At 36.7% G+C, this 19,099-nt stretch overlaps 1 protein-coding gene across 1 annotated transcript; it reads right to left on the bottom strand.

Annotated features, from left to right (window-relative positions):
- Window positions 1–5,503: 5,503 nt before the first annotated feature.
- On the bottom strand, window positions 5,504–6,409 carry LOC134496425 (olfactory receptor 14J1-like). Its single transcript, XM_063302152.1, has one exon. The coding sequence runs from the start codon at window positions 6,407–6,409 to the stop codon at window positions 5,504–5,506; it is 906 nt and encodes a 301-aa protein (XP_063158222.1).
- Between the last annotated feature and the right edge of the window lie 12,690 nt (window positions 6,410–19,099).

A 19,099-nucleotide genomic window follows, 5' to 3' on the forward strand; every position in this document is an offset into this window, starting at 1 on the left:
TTGCCTGTTCTGGAATGTAATTATGCCGGTTTTGATTGCAATGCAAAGTCAAGTGTTCAGCAGCATGGTCCTATACAAATTTTGTACTTTATGTTCCAAAATAATCCAAAGGAGGCAAGTATAAAGAAGAGCAGATTCAGTTCTATCTATACCAGAAATTAATGACCTACAGCACTCTTGATGTTTCTGAATCATACTCCCAAATGATGAATCATGAACATTGCTAGTTCAACTGCATCTAGAGGACAACAGTTTCTCTCTCCCTGGATTACATGAAAGGATACAAATATTTCTCCAGGCAATGATAGAAATATTTCTCCAGGCAAGAAAGCATAGGTTTACCCAAAATCCAAGCAGCTGATTGGGAATTAACTGAGATAATTTCTCTTGATTTTTGTGGCATTCATTCATCCTAGTATAGTAGTTATCAAAATGAGAGCCATGATACCTACATGATCTTGGAAATTCACATGTAAGTTGACTGGGCAAGCAGACATAGACTCAACTTGAAGATTGTAGGCCTGGAGCTAATGAAGTCATGGATACAATTACACAAGTTATACTTAAATAAAAAAGAGAACAGGTTTTTTTTTGAAGAGTTGCCGATATTTATTAATTTTGACAGGGCAAGCTTGATACTGCTGTTTTTCATACTATAGATGATGGGGTTCAAAAGAGGTGGGACAAGGGAATACATTACAGTTGGTGCTAAATTCAAATTACTGGAAGGGGCTCCAGATGAGCATTGAATATGGGTAAGAGGAACATGGAAACAACAATAAGATGGGGCAAGCAAGTAGAAACTGCTTTTTTCCTTCCTTCCAAGGAGCAAATTTTCAGCACAGCAGTGAAAATGGACACATAAGTAAAAAGAATAAAGAAGAAACAAGCAAATCCTAAAACACAAACAAACACAATTAGTCTGATTTCATTTTGGTTTAAGCCTGTACAGGAGAGTTTGAGTAGCTGTGGGATGTCACAGAAAAACTGATCGATAATTTTGGAACAAAAATACATTCCAAATGTAAAACTGGTATGCAACAATCCATTTAGTAGGTTGCTGACCCATACAGCAAGAATCATGTAAATGCAGGCTTGTTTTTTTTCATTATTCTTTCATAGTGTAATGGACTGCAATGGCAATGTAGCGATCATATGCCATGATTGTGAGAATCCAAACACCAGATCCCAGAAAGAAGACAAGAAGGAAGACTTGAGAAACACATCCAAGGTAAGAAATATGTCTTGTGTTCATGAACATATTGACCATGGATTTAGGAACAATGACTGAAGTAGTACCAAGGTCCTGTATGGCCAGGTTCAACAAAAAGAGGTACATGGGAGTATGCAAATGATGGCTTAAAATTATTGCAAAGATTATGCGGAGGTTCCCTATTAGAATTGCCAAATACAACACCATGAAAGCAAAGAAGTATAACATCTGTAATTCTTCTATTTCTGAGAACTCAAAGAGCAGAAAATTGGAAACTGTTGAATGATTATCCATGTTTTATAAGACTGTAAAGGATGTCTCTGGAAAGAGAAGAACAGAAGAACAATTATTTTAAATGCAGCCTATTTCATGACTGTCCATGAATTAAATTCTTATCTGTATTATTGAAAAACCTCCTGATTTCATTTTTTTAAAATGAATTTCTTATTCTGAAGGTAAGATTAGTCTACTACATGGTAAAGGTATTTAGAAAGAGGTATTTTGACAGAACAAAATAATCATATTTTGAACTATCTTCTTCATTATGGCATTTTTATTTATGTCTTCTTTCAATAACAATAAACAGTCTAATATAGTATAATATTGTCTATAATTGTTAGCTTTAATTAGCACTGTCAACTCAACATTTGGGAGTTAAAGTCTGGTAATTTTAATTTAAAATTTAGTGGAAAATGCTATAAATAAAATGGTGAATATTAAAATGAGAAGTTGAGGGTTCCAATCTGTAAAAAAAAGATTTAATGATTTATTCACCATTTTGTATATTGATTCTATATCTGAACAAATGGCCTCAACTAAGGTGTTGTACTTTCCTTTGCTGCTTGTATGTATATAGCAATTTCATATATACCTTTTCCTTTGAAATCTTCAATAGTTCTCAATTACAAAGAGTTGGACACAACTTAACAATTGAACAACAACAACTTGCTACAGAAGAGACACAGTAGAATGCTGTAAAAAAAAAAACTTCTCGGCATGCATTTAAATAGCTGACATTTGAGCCACTTTTTCTGAGGAATTGATAAATAGCTTAATTACTCACTAACTCAACCCATCTAACTCAAACCGTAAACTTAACCTTTTTGCCTTCCAACATTACACATTCACCCAGTTATAGCTGATGTTGCTAAAATCTTTCAGACCATGAAACCATTTTCAGCAAATGGGAAGGAGTTATTCATATATACTCTGTGATTCATGGTGATTTCTACTTACCCCACAAGAGCTTAGTTTGCTTCTCCCACAGCATTTCCCTCCAGAATTCAGAATTCAACGCAAGCAAAACAGGACAAAAAAGGAGCATTAATTATTTAATTGTATTTTTGTTTCTATAATGAAGATATACTTCCTGGTGAGTACTTACAAGAGAATGGAGAACCAATAAAAGTCCTGACATACTCTTTCTCTGCCTTGAGAATGTCCATCCTTTAATGAAAGGACTTTTGATGGCATGGAAGATACAGTGTCTAGGAAGTATGATTGCAAACTAAGGTGTGTGATGGGAAAAAGTGGAGACTATTGCCTGGTGCTATTGCAAAATTTGTGGAAATATTCCATTCACTATAATCATTGCTCTTTGCCATCGGTATACATTTTCCACCCCAGTTTTAAATTCTTCTCTTGGATTCATTTTGTTTAGAACCTCCAGTAGAAAGAACCTTTCCAAATTGTTGCCAGTGGAATGCTATAACCAGTCTTACAGCTTTGAGAGAAGCCAAGCAGAAGGAGGCCTAGAATAATGCTGTTCACCATCCATGTGATCATTTCATATTTATTTTGTTGCATCAATATGAAATGATCACATAGATGGTGCACAGCCTTATGCTGATACGTCTTCTCGTGTCATCTGGTTTTCACCAATGGAAAAATGAAGAAATGAACTAATTAACCAAGACTAATAGAGCATCTTCCATTGAACCCAATGTTTCTCTACTATTTGCAAGGGGTCAGTGCTTAGACAATCCTGCTCTGCCAATGAATGTTCTTGAATTACAAGTCAGCTTTCTTGACTTGATCTTATCCAGATGCGCAATAGGTTGCATACCGTATAATTGAATATTACTATGGGACTTGGTGTTGGAGGTATTGGTGTGCTCCCATAGATTATCTCAGCCCAGTTGCTTTTGGCTCCAAAGTAACTGCTGTAAACTGTGGCCTATTCAGTGTGATTGGCAAGTTTGTTAGCCAGCCCAGATCTATCAAATCAAGAAAAAACATTATTTTCATGTATTAATTTCTTCAATTAGTTTGGCTATCCACTGATTTGTCTGCCAAAACCTCATGTTTTCCACACTGACAGATAAAAAGTAATTGATTCTGGCTCATAATCATTTAGATTAAAAGGAAGAATGAGCTAAAGGGAAAGGGGGTAAAAAACAAAACAAAATGTGGTGATATCCACATGGAGGAGGTGACGAAATAATAAAGTGGCATGGAATGACTGCAAGGAGACTTGTCAATTAATAAAGAAAAAGAAAACATGGGACCAACTTAAAGTGAACTAAAATATTTGAATAGAAGATGTAGCTAATACCTTCTAATGTGGGACAAAATAACAAAGCTTGATTATAACCAACGTTTCTTTACTGTGGTCATGATTGAGCAATATTTTCCCACCATTCCTGAGAGTTCTGAAGATGTATCAGCTAATAAAAAGTGTGTGTTCTCTTCCACAGACAGTTGGAGTAATTAAGGAGGAGTAATGTTAATTCAGTGTGCCATGTATGATATAATGGAAACTCAGCAGAACATGAGATTCTGAGAAACTCAGCAGAACATGAGATTCTGATGAGGGTTCATTCAGCACCCTCCACAGATTTGATTGCACAAGGACAGATCTGATTGTGGAAATGAAGGTTGCTCCCATCCACAACCATTGATGGCAAAGTGTTAAGCCTGGTTAGAGTAAAAGCTTTTCTGAAAAGGACAGGGAAACTATTAAATAAATACTTAGGCATGGATGAAGGCCTGTTCCATAGGTTGATGTTGAAATGACAAGAGAGTCTGTTCCTGTCCTTTAAAACTAAAGAAATACTAGATCTAGGATATATTGCTTGACCTCTTGTACGGTCATTTTAGACTCTAATGCTATCACTAGAGAATCCATAGTAGGATAGGTCTGAGGCCATATTTTTTTTTTTTTTTCCATGAGGAGCTGAACAAGGATTAACTGGGAAAGAGATCTCTCTCCAAGAACATTAGTTTTAGCCAATAGTTTAATTGGAAATCCTCATTTAAGACTCAATTGAAATGTAACCTGGTTTCAGGTCTCAGGCTTGCATTGGAAATTCAGTGCTGTTATGTCCTGGATTATGTTTTTTTTTTTTTTTTCTTTTTTATACAAATAGAGGCACACATTTGTGTGCCATAGAGACTGAGCAAATTAAGACTTTAAGATATATAGCTATTGCCTTCCAATCCTCTAATACTTGGAAAGAGCAAAATGTCCCCATTGCAATCACACACTTTGGGGTCAAGGTTTTGACAAACAAGGGAGATGGGATTTCATCTGCCATTCCTGCAATCTTAGAGAGATTTCATCTCGAAATGCCTTTGAAATGCAGAGCCTGAGGGTTGAGAGGGTTGGCTTGCTCATTCATTGCCTGGACTCATGAATGGTGCTCAGCCAGTTCCTCACCCATCACTACCAATTCTGTAGATAAAATGTTATAGCTGAATTTTAGGAAACTAAAACAACTAACCCTGTGTTGGGGTGAGTTGCTCCAGAATCTCATATATCTAGTCTTATATATCTAGTCATAAGAAGTGTCATTATTTTCTTAAAAGTCATACTGATGATTCAAAATTGGTAGTTCTTTAAAGAACATTAAACTTTCTGAGACTCATAGTTGCAAGTATACATTCATAGGATTGGGCTTTTTTTCCAGTTGACCATTCTTTAAGTGGCAGGTTACTTTTTTCCTGGATTCCACTTTGCATCAACACATTCTTTCTTAGACCCATTTTATCCATGATTGTAGTGTGATAAATATCACTTGTAATGGTTTCAAAATGGCTCTATTAATAACCCAATAAAATTATTTTTAACAGAGATTAATCAGACCAAAACCAATTGTACAACCAGTCTTTCCCCTACCTCCCTTCTGCTACATTCCCTTGAATGTCAGCTCAAAGTTGAAATATCCTACTAATGAGGAATACAGTCCAGTTTTATCAGTAATCTCATGATTGGAGCTTATAACGTTTTTCATCCAGATAAACACTTGATACCTACAAATGAACAGTCAAATATATTTTCTTGGACAATTCTCACATATTTAGCAGTTTTGACAAGGCAACCTTGATGTCCTTGTTTCTCATACTATAGATGATAGGATTCAAAAGGGGTGGGACAACACAATATAATACAGTTGAGATTACATCCAGTGAAGTGGAGGGAGGCCTCAGATAAGCAAAGGCTCCAGAGAATAAGAACATGGAAACCACAGTAAGATGGGGTAGGCAAGTAGAGAAAGCTTTTTTCCTTCCTTCCAAGGAGCGAATTTTTAGCACAGCTGTGAAAATGGATGTGTAAGTAACAAGTATGAAGAAAAAGCAAACTATGCTTAAAACACAAACAAACACTATTAGTCTGATTTCATTTAGGTTTAGGCCTGTACAGGTGAGTTTAAGTAGCTGTGGGATTTCACAGAAGAACTGATTGATGATGTTGGAACAAAAAGGGGTTCCAAAGGTAAAAGAGGTGTGCAACAATCCCTCAAGAAGGGTGCTTACCCATACAGCAAGAATCATATAAAAGCAGGATTGTTTGCTCAGTATTTTTCCATATTGTAGTGGATTGCAAATGGCAACATAGCGATCATATGCCATAACTGTGAGGATCCAATGATCAGATTCCAGAAAGAAGACAAAAAAGAAAACTTGACAAACACATCCAAAGTAAGAAATGTGTCTTGTGTCCATGAGCATATTAGCCATGGATTTGGGGATAATGACTGAAATGGCACCAAGGTCTTGAATGGCCAGGTTCAACAGGAAGAAGTACATGGGAGTATGCAGGTGATGGTTGAAAATTATTGCAAAAATGATGAGAAGATTCCCAGTCAGAACTGCCAAATACAACACCATGAAAGCAAAAAAATATATCAACTGTATTTCCCCTATTGCTGAGAAGTCAAAGAGTAGAAAATCAGAGACTGTAGATTGATTATCCATGATTTATAATATAGTACACAATGTCTCTAGGGACGCGGTGGCGCTGCGGGTTAAACCGCTGAGCTGTTGATCGGAAGGTCGGCAGTTCGAAACCGCGCGGCAGGGTGAGCTCCCGTTGTTAATCCCAGCTCCTGCTCACCTAGCAGTTCGAAAACATGCAAATGTGAGTAGATCAATAGGTACCGCTTCGGCGGGAAGGTAACGGCGTTCCATGAGTCATGCTGGCCACATGACCCAGAAGTGTCCCTAGGGACAATGTCGGCTCTAAGGCTTAGAAACGGAGATGAGCACCGCCCCCTAGAGTCGGACATGACTGGACTTTACGTCAAGGGAAACCTTTACCTTTACTACACGATGTCTCTGGAAAAATACAGAGGTACAGCTATTTTAAATGCCACTTGTTTCTAGACTGTTCATGAACTTAATTGGAATAAACAGGATCCTACTCTGTAGCCTGTACGTTGACATTGATTTTTGCATTAGAACTGAGATAAGAGTCTCATCGTTTCTACGGAATACTTTAGCTATATTCCATCAGACCAATGCTTATGAAGTTGAATCCTAAAACTGCTTGCTGTTCCTCATTAATTCTCGAGCATGCAAATCAGGGTTTGAATTGAATATTTTTATACCAGTACTCCAGTAAAGCAAAGTCAGTTAAATCATTGATCTTATCTCCTTAGTTGTATAAGATAGAACAATCAACTGGGCTCCTCATCCAAATTTTAGTTGGTGAATTTGAAATTACCATTTTGATTACTATGCTGTGAGAAACCTCATTGTCCCTACTTTATTTTTACTGTAATTCTAAGGTTTCAAATTCAGGACTAACTATTAGTTTTAAAACAAGAAAATAATGTTACCTGTTTGTCTCTATAACTTGGCTTGCTATATTCCTTTTCAAAATGCATTCCAGTATAAAAACAGAATGTAGCAGAAGAAGAATTTTCAGGACATTCTGTGAAGACTTTTGTTAACTAAAATTCCATTCACCAACATCCTAAATGCTGTCATTCAAAAAGAAAGATGTTCCTATAGCAACACAATTGTGGCTTTGGAGTAATAGTTAAATGATGGGGAAAGAACAGTATTGTGAATTAGTGAGATGGATGCATTGCCTATAATGTCAGTTACTCTCTGCTTATCTGTTAATAGTAATTACTGATGGATGCTTTAATTGTACAATGTGTTTTTTTTTAATAATGCTAATTTTATGGTTTGCTTTTTATTGTGCATTGCCCAGAGTCATGTCTTCTCAGATAGATGGCTAGATAACGACAATGAATGAATGAATGAATGAATGAATGAATGAATAAAATAAGAACACTCTGGGTCTTTGCTCTCTTTCCCTGAAATGATTTGAGCTGGAGTTCTCCAAAATCACTCCCAGCACCAAGTTATACCATCATCACGAATATCACTTAATTTCTACAATAGCTCAAATAGCTCGTAAAAAGAATGTATTTTTCAAAAATGATTGAAATAATATTAAGCATAGAATTAAACAGCTACATACATTAAAACATATGTTTGTTCAATAGAACTCATATAGAAAACACGGATACTGAATAATTAATTAATTTAAAGGTAAAGAGGATAATTAATGAAGTTCACATAAGTCTGCATATTCCCATTTCAGAAGAACAAGAAAATTCTTGTGTTTCTCTCAGCTTTTTTTCCAATATAGAATTCTAAATGGATTGCAGACTTTTGCCTCTTAAATGATGATCATTTGTAAAACAATTTTCCATATATTTGAGGATTAAAATGTTCCTAATAGTGTAGCCAATCAACAATTGATAGGAGCCCACCTTCCTCACAATCATGGTAATAGTATCAATCAACCTCTAATTGTCCATCTTGTGACGCAAAGGTTGATATAACAATATTAGAAGTAATACATCAGACACTGCCATTGTGTTTTAAATACTGATTTGAAACTGGAGATGGGAGAATATAGTCATTTGTTTAGCTTTGTTACAAGCTAAATACATGTTTTTGCAGAAACAGTATGTCAACTGAAAGGCAATTTTCCTTCAATACTCACCTTTATCCAAATTCATCAGCAACACACACACACACACAATATCTATCTATCTATCTATCTATCTATCTATCTATCTATCTATCTATCTATCATCTATCTTCTAATAATGTAGTTTAAATATATTTTTTCTATTAATTGCAAATCTGGAATTGGATAAAAGAATTTTTAACAAGTATCTTACTATGTAAGAGTAAACACAAGTGTACATGGGAACTAGACTTAGTTTTTAAAAAAATGTATTTCAAAAGAACAATGAAATCAAATTTTGTTCATCTGTCTTTGCCATTACAATGTTCATTTGTGTGTAACACTAAGAAATTGAGATGTTCTACATTTCTTCTACTGTGTATTCATAACAGAGGGACTGCCATAAAATTGATTGCCAAGAGAAATAATACTTATTGGTTGGGTCCCCTTTTGACTTTTCTTTTTTCTTTTGCTCTTTGAATAGATTTAAACATTTCATACGTGTCTGTGTGCCAATCTCTATGGTTAAATGATTTGGAATTTCTAATAGTTCTCTCTAACTATACAAGTGATGAGCATGCAAATAATGTAACAAAACTTTCTCACTATGCATTTAAGTAATTGACATTCATGCCAGTTTCCCTGAGGAAGAAAGAATCAGCTTTTATACTTACTTAATATTTAGCTATAGTGATGGCTTACAATTTGCCTTCATGTATTTCGTTGGATTGTGTTGCAAAATTCAGCTCCTAGCATTAAGTACTCTTTAGTGATGCCATGTTGTTAAAATTTGTCTGATGAAGAGATTTTCACCAAAGAGGAAGGAGTGTTTAGCATCTCTTCAGTGTCCCTGGGGAATTTACTTATCCAACAAGGATATAGTTTAGTTGGCTCAAATAATTTACCCCCAGGATTCAACACACAAGAGTTATACAGGCACAAGGAAACTTATTGACTCATTAATTTTGTTTTTCCTTCTGCAATTCTCAATCTCCTAAGAATGATAGAAAGCAAACAGTAACTCTGCCATCTTGTTCTTCAGAAGTGAGCATATTCAAGTTGTAATGCCAATGGCTTTGGTAGTGTTTGGGATACTGTTGACTGCAAACTGAGATGATTAATTTATGTTGTTACATTTATTGAGCTTTCCCCTATGGAAGAGTGGAAATCTATTTTCTAAAGAAACTTTATTATATTTTCGGAATAAAGTTATTTATTGTCTTAATTATAAAATGCATATCTAATCCCAATACTTCTTAATATTCCTATATAATCATTCTAAATAACAAAAAAATATCTTCATCTCATATATCAAATATAGAAAATAACTTATTAGTAATATTTTTTGAAAAAAATATTACCATTATTAAAATAAATATAACCTAAAGTGAGAATCACATCCTGGGCAAAGCAATCATCTTAACGATCAAAACTCCATCCACACAAACAAATTTGGAATTTATCCCACCTCAGAATAAACCAAAGCACCATTGATGTTATGGCCCAGTAGAAAGGATGGCAGAACAGAGGTTACTTAGGTTACTTGCCAGGCAACAGAGTAGACATTCCAAGCAGTGGTAGTTGGATGCATCCTTTATAAGAGGCTTGGCTACTTCTCTTCTCTTTGCTAGTAACAACGTTGAGCTCAGGTGTGATCCGTGTGTAGGAATTTCACTCTTGAACCCCAGAGCCTTGGACTGGCTACCAACCTTGACCCGGCTCTTGAATCTTGGACCAAATTTAGATTTCAAAAGCAAGCCTTTGCTCTGTCTGACATTCCTGAATACATTGCTAACTCTGTAACCTGAAAATAAAACTGATAATCTTCCAAGAAACCATTTATGTGTGTGAGGCTGAAACCTGAGGTAGCACAGTTTTTTTTTTTTTTTAAGCTAGTGTCCCACAATCAGTGAGGTTATCCAGCCCTGTTGCTGACAACTGGGGTCAGAAGTGTCTGGGGAGAGCTGAATCTCAAAACAGGCAAGACAGTGATCATGCTAGCCCAATCCAAGCCCCACCCCTTTGCACATGTGTGTGACAGACAAACTCTGCTAAATAGTAAGGAACTCCCCCATCTCACTTCATCCATCCTTAAAGAAGAAGACATAAATGCCAAAAGGTTAGCTTGTGGATAACCTTTGCTGGGCTTGGATGATGGTCGGATATCTATCCCAGCCCTTTTTGATCTTTTGGTAGACAGTAAGTTTCATCAATCATGATAGCCTTCTGGCCCAGCTTAGGGGGTTGGGAGTGGAGCACACAGTTTTTCAGGGATTCTTTCTTGGAGGCGAGTGTAATCAGTGTTAATATAGGAGACAGAAGTCTAACCCTACACCTCTGTTTTGAAGGGAGCCATAGGGATCATGTCTCACCCCCACTCTTATTTAACATCTGCATCTCCCTGACCTGGGCAAAGGAATTCATTAGCATAAGGTTAAATACCATCTGTATGCTGATAATATTCAGGTACAAATCTTTGCCCTGAGCCATCCAAGGCTCTTTACAGTGCCTTACTGTGAAGCTCTGGCTATGGAAAAACAGGCTTGAACTTAATGGTAGCAAGACTGAGTGACTGTGAGTTCTAGGTTTCCCAGCATTTAGAAATAATCTTAACTCCCACAATAGATCTGAACACAATTAGAGTGTCTTCCTCTACTCACAGTTTCTGCTCAAGAAGAAATTAGCAGCTGTGGCTTGGTGGCCCTTTGCACAAATCCATCTTGTATGCCGGTTGCACCCTTTCCTAGATTGGAAGGCATTACTCACAGTCACTCATGCCTTAATAATTTCTTGGTTAGACTATTGCAAGTTATGCAACTGCTCTTAAAAACCATTCAGAATCTGCAGCTGGTCCAGTAATACAACGACTTTGTGAACTGCACTGGCTCCAGAATGCATCCAGGTACAGTTCAAGATGCTGCTTATCACCTCTAAAGCCATCCATGGCCAGAGCCATGTTACTTGCAGGACTACCTGCCTCTGGTTGCTTCTACTTCTCCCACTACATCTGGCAGGGCGGGCACGTACAGACTCCCTTCTGTGAAACAGTGTCACTATGTGGAACCTAGAAGGTTTCCTTGATGTAAAGTCCAGTCGTGTCCAACTCTAGGGGGTGGTGCTCATCTCCATTTCTAAGCCTTAGAGCCGGCATTGTCATAGACACTTCTGGGTCATGTGGCCAGCATGACTCACGGAATGCCGTTACCTTCCCACCGAAGCGGTACCAATTAATCTACTCACATTTGCATGTTTTCGAACTGCTTGGTGTGCAGGAGCTGGGACTAGCAACGAGAGCTCACCCCGCTGCACGGTTTCGAACCGCCGACCTTCCGATCAACAGCTCAGCGGTTTAACCCACAGCGCCACCACATCCCTTTTGGAACCTAGAAAGCATGACTCTATTAATTTTGGATTGTAGTATATTAATTGCTGTTGTTTTTTATATATCTGTATTAATGTCAGATTGCTGCTACTGTATAATTTTATTGTTTCTGGCCTTAGGGCTGTAACAAACATGATTATACCTAGTCTCTTATGGTGCCCATCCTATGGAACACACTTCCCATGAGTTTTAGATCACCTCGATCATCTAGGCTTCTGGAACCTCTTGAAATCTGACCTTTTCCCTCAGGTGTTGGGAATAGGATGGTAGTGGAGCCTGATATGTGGGTTTGGTTTTATGCTGTCAAACAAACTGTACAGTTTTTGGATGTTTCTTTTTAAACTGATTTTTGCTTGCATTTATTAATATATAGGCTTTTATTTATTTATTCTTTGCTTAATACCTAGAGTTATTCAGTTAAGATGGGAAGTCATAAACATTTGCTTTACAAATAAACAACACAGAAACTCTGTGACTTTCATACTTGCATCAGATGTTGAGATAAATAATGTAATGGAAGTATTTGCATCATGACATCATGCATGTCTCTGCATTTTGGCATCATTGCAGGTTGCTGCAGGTTGCTGCAGTCAAAACCAATTTAGCATGTCTGAGGAAAGAAGAAAAGATTCTAGATTTATAGGAGATCTGATACTTGGAGCTGATGTCATAGTCCATGTTTATAAACAGTTGTTACTCACAAATGAAAAATAAAAATATTTTCAAGGAAACTTCCCCATTTTAAAAAAATTTGACAGGGCAAACCTGATGTCCTTGTTTCTCATACTATAGATGATGGGGTTCAATAGAGGTGGGATAAAGCAATAGAGTACAGTTGTTGCCAAATCCAGTAAGCTGGAGGGTGGCTTTATATATGCAATTAATGCAGATAGAAGAAGTAAGGAAACAATAAGATGGGGTAAGCAAGTGGAGAAGGCCTTTTTCCTTCCTTCCTTCCTTGGAGGGAATTTTCAGCACAGCAGTGAAAACAGAAACATAAGTTATAATTATAAAGAGGAAGCAACCCACTGCTGAGGCAAAACTGAACACAATAGTTATGATTTCATTTTGATTTATGTTGGTACAAGTGTTTTTAAGTAGCTGTGGGATTTCACAGAAAAACTGATTATGTTTGAACAAAAAGTGGTTGCAAAAGTAAAACAAGTGTGTAACAACCCAGTAAGAAGGCTGTTGCCCCATACAGCAAGAATCATGTAAATGCAGGTTTGTTTGTTCATTATTCTTTCATAGTGTAATGGATTGCAAATAGCAACATAGCGATCATATGACATGACTGTAAGGATGCAAAAATCAGATTCCATAAAGAAGGCAAGAAAAAAAAAACTTGAGAAACACATCCAAAGTAAGAAATATATCTTGTGTTCATGAGTATATTGGCCATGGATTTTGGCACAATGACTGAAATGGCACCAAGGTCATGTATGGCCAAATTTATCAGGAAGAAGTACATGGAACTATGCAGATGATGGTCAAAAAGTATTGCAGAGATCATGAGGAGATTCCCTCTCAGAATTGCCAAATACAATACAATGAAAACAAAGAAGTAAAACATCTGCAGTTCTTGTACCTCTGAGAAGTCAAAGAGCATAAAATCAGATATAGTTTATAACATGGCACATGATGTTTCTAGAAAAAGAGGTTAGAAGGACAGTTATTTTATTTTGAAATCAGCCCATTTCCGGACTGTGCATTCATTCTGGGGGGTGGGAGGAGAAGGAAGAGGGGTGGGAGTCTATGAAATACTATTCAGTGACTCAGATCTACTCTTGAATATTTATGTATAGCAGCATGATTTTGATCAGACATTTATTTATTTTTAATGATGAAATAATACAATGCTAAAAAAATATGATTCTGGTGTTGCTAGCAATGGTGTGGTAGAGATCTTCTTTAACTCTGAAAAAGTAATTTCTAGAAATGTTGGAGCTTTGGGAAATTCCATCCATAGCTCGAAATCCATTCACTTGTAGTCAATTACTCATTGTAAGTTAACTATTCAGTCAATAGAGGAAACTGGCTGTCTGTGTGCCTCTGTGTGTATATATTACACACACACACACAGAGAGAGAGAGAGAGAGAGAGAGAGAGAGAGAGAGAGAGAGAGAGAGAGAGATTGATTGATTTCTAGGAGCCCTTCCTCCTCTCTCCCCAGACCATAGTTTCAGTTTATCAGAATAAGCAACCTGTAAATCAGTAGATGGATGGAACATTAAGTTGTGGGCGTATGCTTCAACTTCAAAATTGGCTTCTTATATGAAAAACAAATCTGATAAAAGCAGTCATGTTTCTTTCATGATTCCTGAACTATATTTTCAGAAATGGGTATGTACCACAACAAATGTTCAGGTGTCTCCCAACATAAGATTCTAAACTTTTAAGTTTCTTTATGATTTCTTAAATCATAAATCAATTTTCAAATTAGGCAGAAATTATTTCAAAGTTAATACTGATTTATAACTTATAAGTCATATTGTCATTAATTACTCCATATTAATTCTGATACTAATTTGAAGATTTACATTTTGAAAATGTCTGTATATTTATAAATATTTACACATACGTAAACACAGAGAGCAATCTAACATAAAGATAAATGCATTCCTCAGTATACATTTAGAATCTTGACATTTATGTCCATTGGTCTGAGAAAGTCTGACTTACACACTTCCTCCAGAGCAGGTTCTTTTGTTTCTGATGCACTTTCCACTCCCAACATTAAGCTCTCATCTAATCATAAATGATGTTGTTAAAATCTCTCAGACAAGAGTTAAGGAAGATAAATGAATTTATTAATATCTCTTCTTGTCTCTCTGGTGATTTCCACTCATTTAATAGGGGTTTGGTTTGATGTAAATAATTTGATCTACACCTTTTTGTTGTTGTTGCTGCTCCTCTTTACATAATGAAGTTATAATTTTGGCATGTGGTCTCATGATAATAAGTAATTAAAAACAATTACAGGATATTATTTCTCTGCACTGAAAACATTCAAATTTTAATTCAAAGAACTTGGAGTCATGTGTGGGAATAATGAAAAAGATATAGACATAACCCCCCCCCCCCAAAAAAAAAAAAAAAAACCTAAGAGGAGCCATGGGAAGAGGAGGAGGAGGATTAATACTAAAATAATAAAAAAGAAAATTGCATTTCAAATTTTCAAGTTATTTTATACTATTATTATTATTGCAATCCATTTTTAAACAACATATTACATCTAGACCATACAGAATCATTTTGTCCGGTCTTGCCTATCCATTGATATGAGGTCATTTCAAAGATTGAGAAATGATAGACTAAGCCATGATTTAGAATTTCATAAATAGGTTTCTTTCCAGGAAAAAAAAAATAAAAAATCTCCCTTTTCACTACAGTCCACACATAATATATACAAAGCTGTTCAGAAGTAGACAAATATCAGATTTTCAGAATATTTTAACAGCAAGTCAAAATCTTCCAAAACTTCCCCAAGTTCTTCTAAAACCACTTCCGAAATCTTGTGGAGAAAATTGCAGGGACTTGTCCATGTAGTTGCCAGGAGGCAACCATGACTTGGAGGCACAAAATAAATAAACACATAATGCCAAATTATATTCCTTTTGTAATTGTTCAACAGTTTTTTAAAGCTATCAATTCAGCTTAATACATCAAGAGTATCAGTAGCAGTATTATTTCACTCCCTGGAGCCGGTCCGCCCAGTTTTCGAGGCAACGTGTTTTCAGAAGTAGTTTGCCAGTTCACCTGTGGGACGGTGGTCTGCCGGATGATTGAGTGCCAGGAGAGGAAGGGATCAGCCATCTTGCTTGCAACCTCTGTGCAGCCTTTTAAAGGACACTAAGTTAAAAAGCCTCACTTTCTATTTGAAATTGTCTATTGACCATCTTAAGGCTCTTAGAAAACTTTGCATGGACAACTTTGAAAAATCACTGGGTGAGTGTAGCTTCAACTCAGAATTGAAAAAAATAAAAAAAAATTGCAAGCTGAAGCACTTTAAAAAAATTGAAATAAACAGCAAAAATATAAATCTGTTTTGATCTAAGAAAGTTACAAATGGATTAAGGGTCCAGTTAAATTTGGAATGTTGACTTTTACTATAGGATTTTGGAATTAACTATAAAAAATAAATAGCTTCTTGTGGATACCAAAGTTATTTTGGCTGTCCTGGCTCATAGCAAAGAGAAGAACCTTATAATTTTAGAAACTAGACACTAAAGGAAACTAAAGATTCTAAGTAGATGGGGGAAAAAAATGCAAGCCGGTTTTTGGTGTTGGTTAATGGAACCTTCTATATATTCTGGCATATTCCTGACTGTCATTTCTGGAAAAGAGCACATTTAACAAGGAACTGGGATTCATTGGTGCACACATTCCTCATGTTAGTGAGTTACCGACTATCAGAATGCTTGTATTTGTCTTTTCACAGTATGCGACTGTATCATCTCTCTTCACTCCCCTGTCTCCTCCTCTACTGTCTTTTCTCTAGGATTTCCAACCTGTTTCTTAGTCCTAACATTTCACAATATCTTCCTTGTCTCTTCTTTTCTGGTTGTCGCATATTACAAGGCTTCATTTATTTATTTATTTATTTTATTTTTTTGTTTCCATGTTGTTGCTGTTGACACCAGGATGGTAATAAATCTTGGAAAAGGTTTATTAAGAAATCCTCCCTGGATATACTTACAGTGTCAGTAGTCGATGACCCCAAAGAGCCAGGTGAGCCCTAATGGCCAGGAAAGTTTCCAGAAATGAACTCACAAGGAGGCTGGGTAAAAAGGGTAAAGCTCATAGCTCTTTTCTGCCACTCCCCCATCCTTTGCAATACTCACCCCAGCACTGTGATAAGTAGCAGTAAGGAAATTAAAGCTTGCATTTACATTCATTGGAGGGGAAGGGACTACAAGAGAGTAAGAAGGAACACAGTGGGCAATACACATCTAAAGGAATGCACTAGCACCAGCTGTTTGCCTAGCGGACTCAGGGCTTTCAGCCTCCAGCCACTTAGGAGGCAATAGAAAGCCTTAGTGTGGAACTGATTAACATCTTGTCAGTTTCAGGCAGCAGGGCAAGCTGGTGGAAGAGTTCTAATCAAATGATTAAGGTCACAGAGTTGAGCTTATTAACTTGTGGTTAGCACTTTTTAAGGAAGCCCTGTGCTACAGAGAAAAGCAGCTCAGGAAGAGAGCACTTGTTTAGGCAATCCCTGTGGGGTGGGGTGGGGTGGAGGGGTGTAGAAAGAATGAGTAAGGCACAGGACAAATGTGAAGAGTTGCTTATTCTGTCTGCTCCTTTTGTCCATCACTTTTGCTTTATTTGATAAATCTTCCTTCCCTCCCATCAGCTGAAATGTTATTTAGTGCTCCAATATCTCTCCTTCTCTCTCTCTCTCTCTCTCTCTCCATCAAATATCACTAGTCTTATGTTTGCTCTGCATATAGGGAAGTGTGGTTTTGGGCAGGAACACAAACATGCAATACAAAGATAACACAACAGATTCCTATCTGTTCATTTTTCATTTTCATTTTCTTAACTTTCTTAAAGTTAGACAAGTTTTTTTTTTAACTGATCTATAGTTAATAATGGATATTTAAACCCATAATCTCTCATCAATATCTACACACACATTTTCCTAGCTCTATAACTCTAAGGGAATACCTAGTTGCTAAACATCAATACTATTACTAGTAATGGTTAGCACATGGTCAATATCATAGTGTAATGAGGAAATACAGACCAACAGGATAGTCACTGTTTTGCCCAAAACCGAAGAACAGAGTCACCATTTCTGGAGCAAATAAGGATAATCAGGTGAATTGCATTGGGGTTTATTCACCTCCCCACACAACCGATTTGCTGTGTTGCTATATCTGTCTAAGTCGTGTTCCACTCTTGAGGCATTTCCATGAAGACTCTTTCCCAGGATAATAGACAAATTTCTCATTTACCTGATGCATAAATAGTAAAACATGTATAAATAGTAATATAATTGGGCAGATAATGTAAAAGCTATTGGTGGAAGAAGACTATTCAGAGTAAACAGAGAACCATGTAGCAAAAATGTTATATATACATAGTGTTTGTATGTATATACACACATACACACAGAGAGACAATATATCACAATTACTGTATTACATTATGAACATCCCTTGCCATTGGTCCCAAGGTTTACCCATGCCTTCATTTTGTCCTGTTATTTCCTCCTACCCACATAGTTATGTCTCCTTTACATGAGCACCTTGTGTATCACTTTGGATTGTTTGGTAGTTTCCAAGCATTATTGTTACTTTGCCAGCTTAATCTCCCTCTCCCTCTCCCTCTCCCTCTCCCTCTCTCCTTCTCTCTGTCTCTCTCATGATTTTATGCTGTTACATTTAGTAGAGATTCCCTTGATATTTTTTTTTTTGAAAAAGGAAAATTTTCAGCACACAAAAACATCAATTAGCAGTCAGTGCCCTTTGCTTGAAGTGACTACCTGTAAAGTGAAGTAACTGTACTATGCAGTACTTTTTCCCAGCCTAGTGTTCTCCAGATGTGGATGTGAATTCTGGAAGTTTCAGTTCCAACACTTTGAAACCCATTGTCTTTGGGACATTGTCAAAGGGGGTAATGGGCTGCAAGAATAATCTTGAGGAACAGGAGGAATAGCCACAACCAAGACAAGTCAGAGAAAACACATTTGTGACCAAAGCAGAAATGTAATTTGAGAAAAGATCTCAGACTTGACCCTCCCCAATTCTCATGAAGATGAAGAGAGAGGGAGGGGGAAGAGTATCTAGACTTGCAAGTTTCTGTAATTGAAACCATATAATAGAAGTAGTATTAGCATTCATAACTTTGGTTTTCCTGTCTGGTCTACTTTGAAGGGTTGACAAAGGCAAATATATAGAGAGGGCTGCAACCAGAGAAGAAATGGTGATCCAAAATCCATGGACATTGAGAAGCCAGCGCAAAAAGGTTTTGAGACTGTGCTTGCAAAATCAGATAACACCTGATCCTTTAGTTCACATTTGAAATTGAAACTGAATCCACCATTATGGGATCAATCTATCCAAAATAAGTGAGCAAAACTTCCCTCCGGAAGTGGGAGAGAAAAAAAAAAGTTAAATCCTGTAATTGGTTCCTGGCAAAGTGTGCTGAAAAGAACTTGACTGCCAGGTATAATGAAAAGTATTGTAGCTAGGCTACTTGAATTCTTGGATAAATTTTTGGGATGGCTTGCGGAACATTCATAGGCATTAGTTGCTGCTGTTGGTGGGCTGCATATCTGTACTGGGAT

Source organism: Candoia aspera, chromosome 4 (genome assembly GCF_035149785.1).
Source record: "Candoia aspera isolate rCanAsp1 chromosome 4, rCanAsp1.hap2, whole genome shotgun sequence".
Lineage (NCBI taxonomy): Eukaryota > Metazoa > Chordata > Lepidosauria > Squamata > Boidae > Candoia > Candoia aspera.

Bases quoted from the DNA above. Each gene is read 5' to 3' on its own strand.
- LOC134496425 (XM_063302152.1), bottom strand. From the start codon at position 6,409: ATGGATAATCAATCTACAGTCTCTGATTTTCTACTCTTTGACTTCTCA.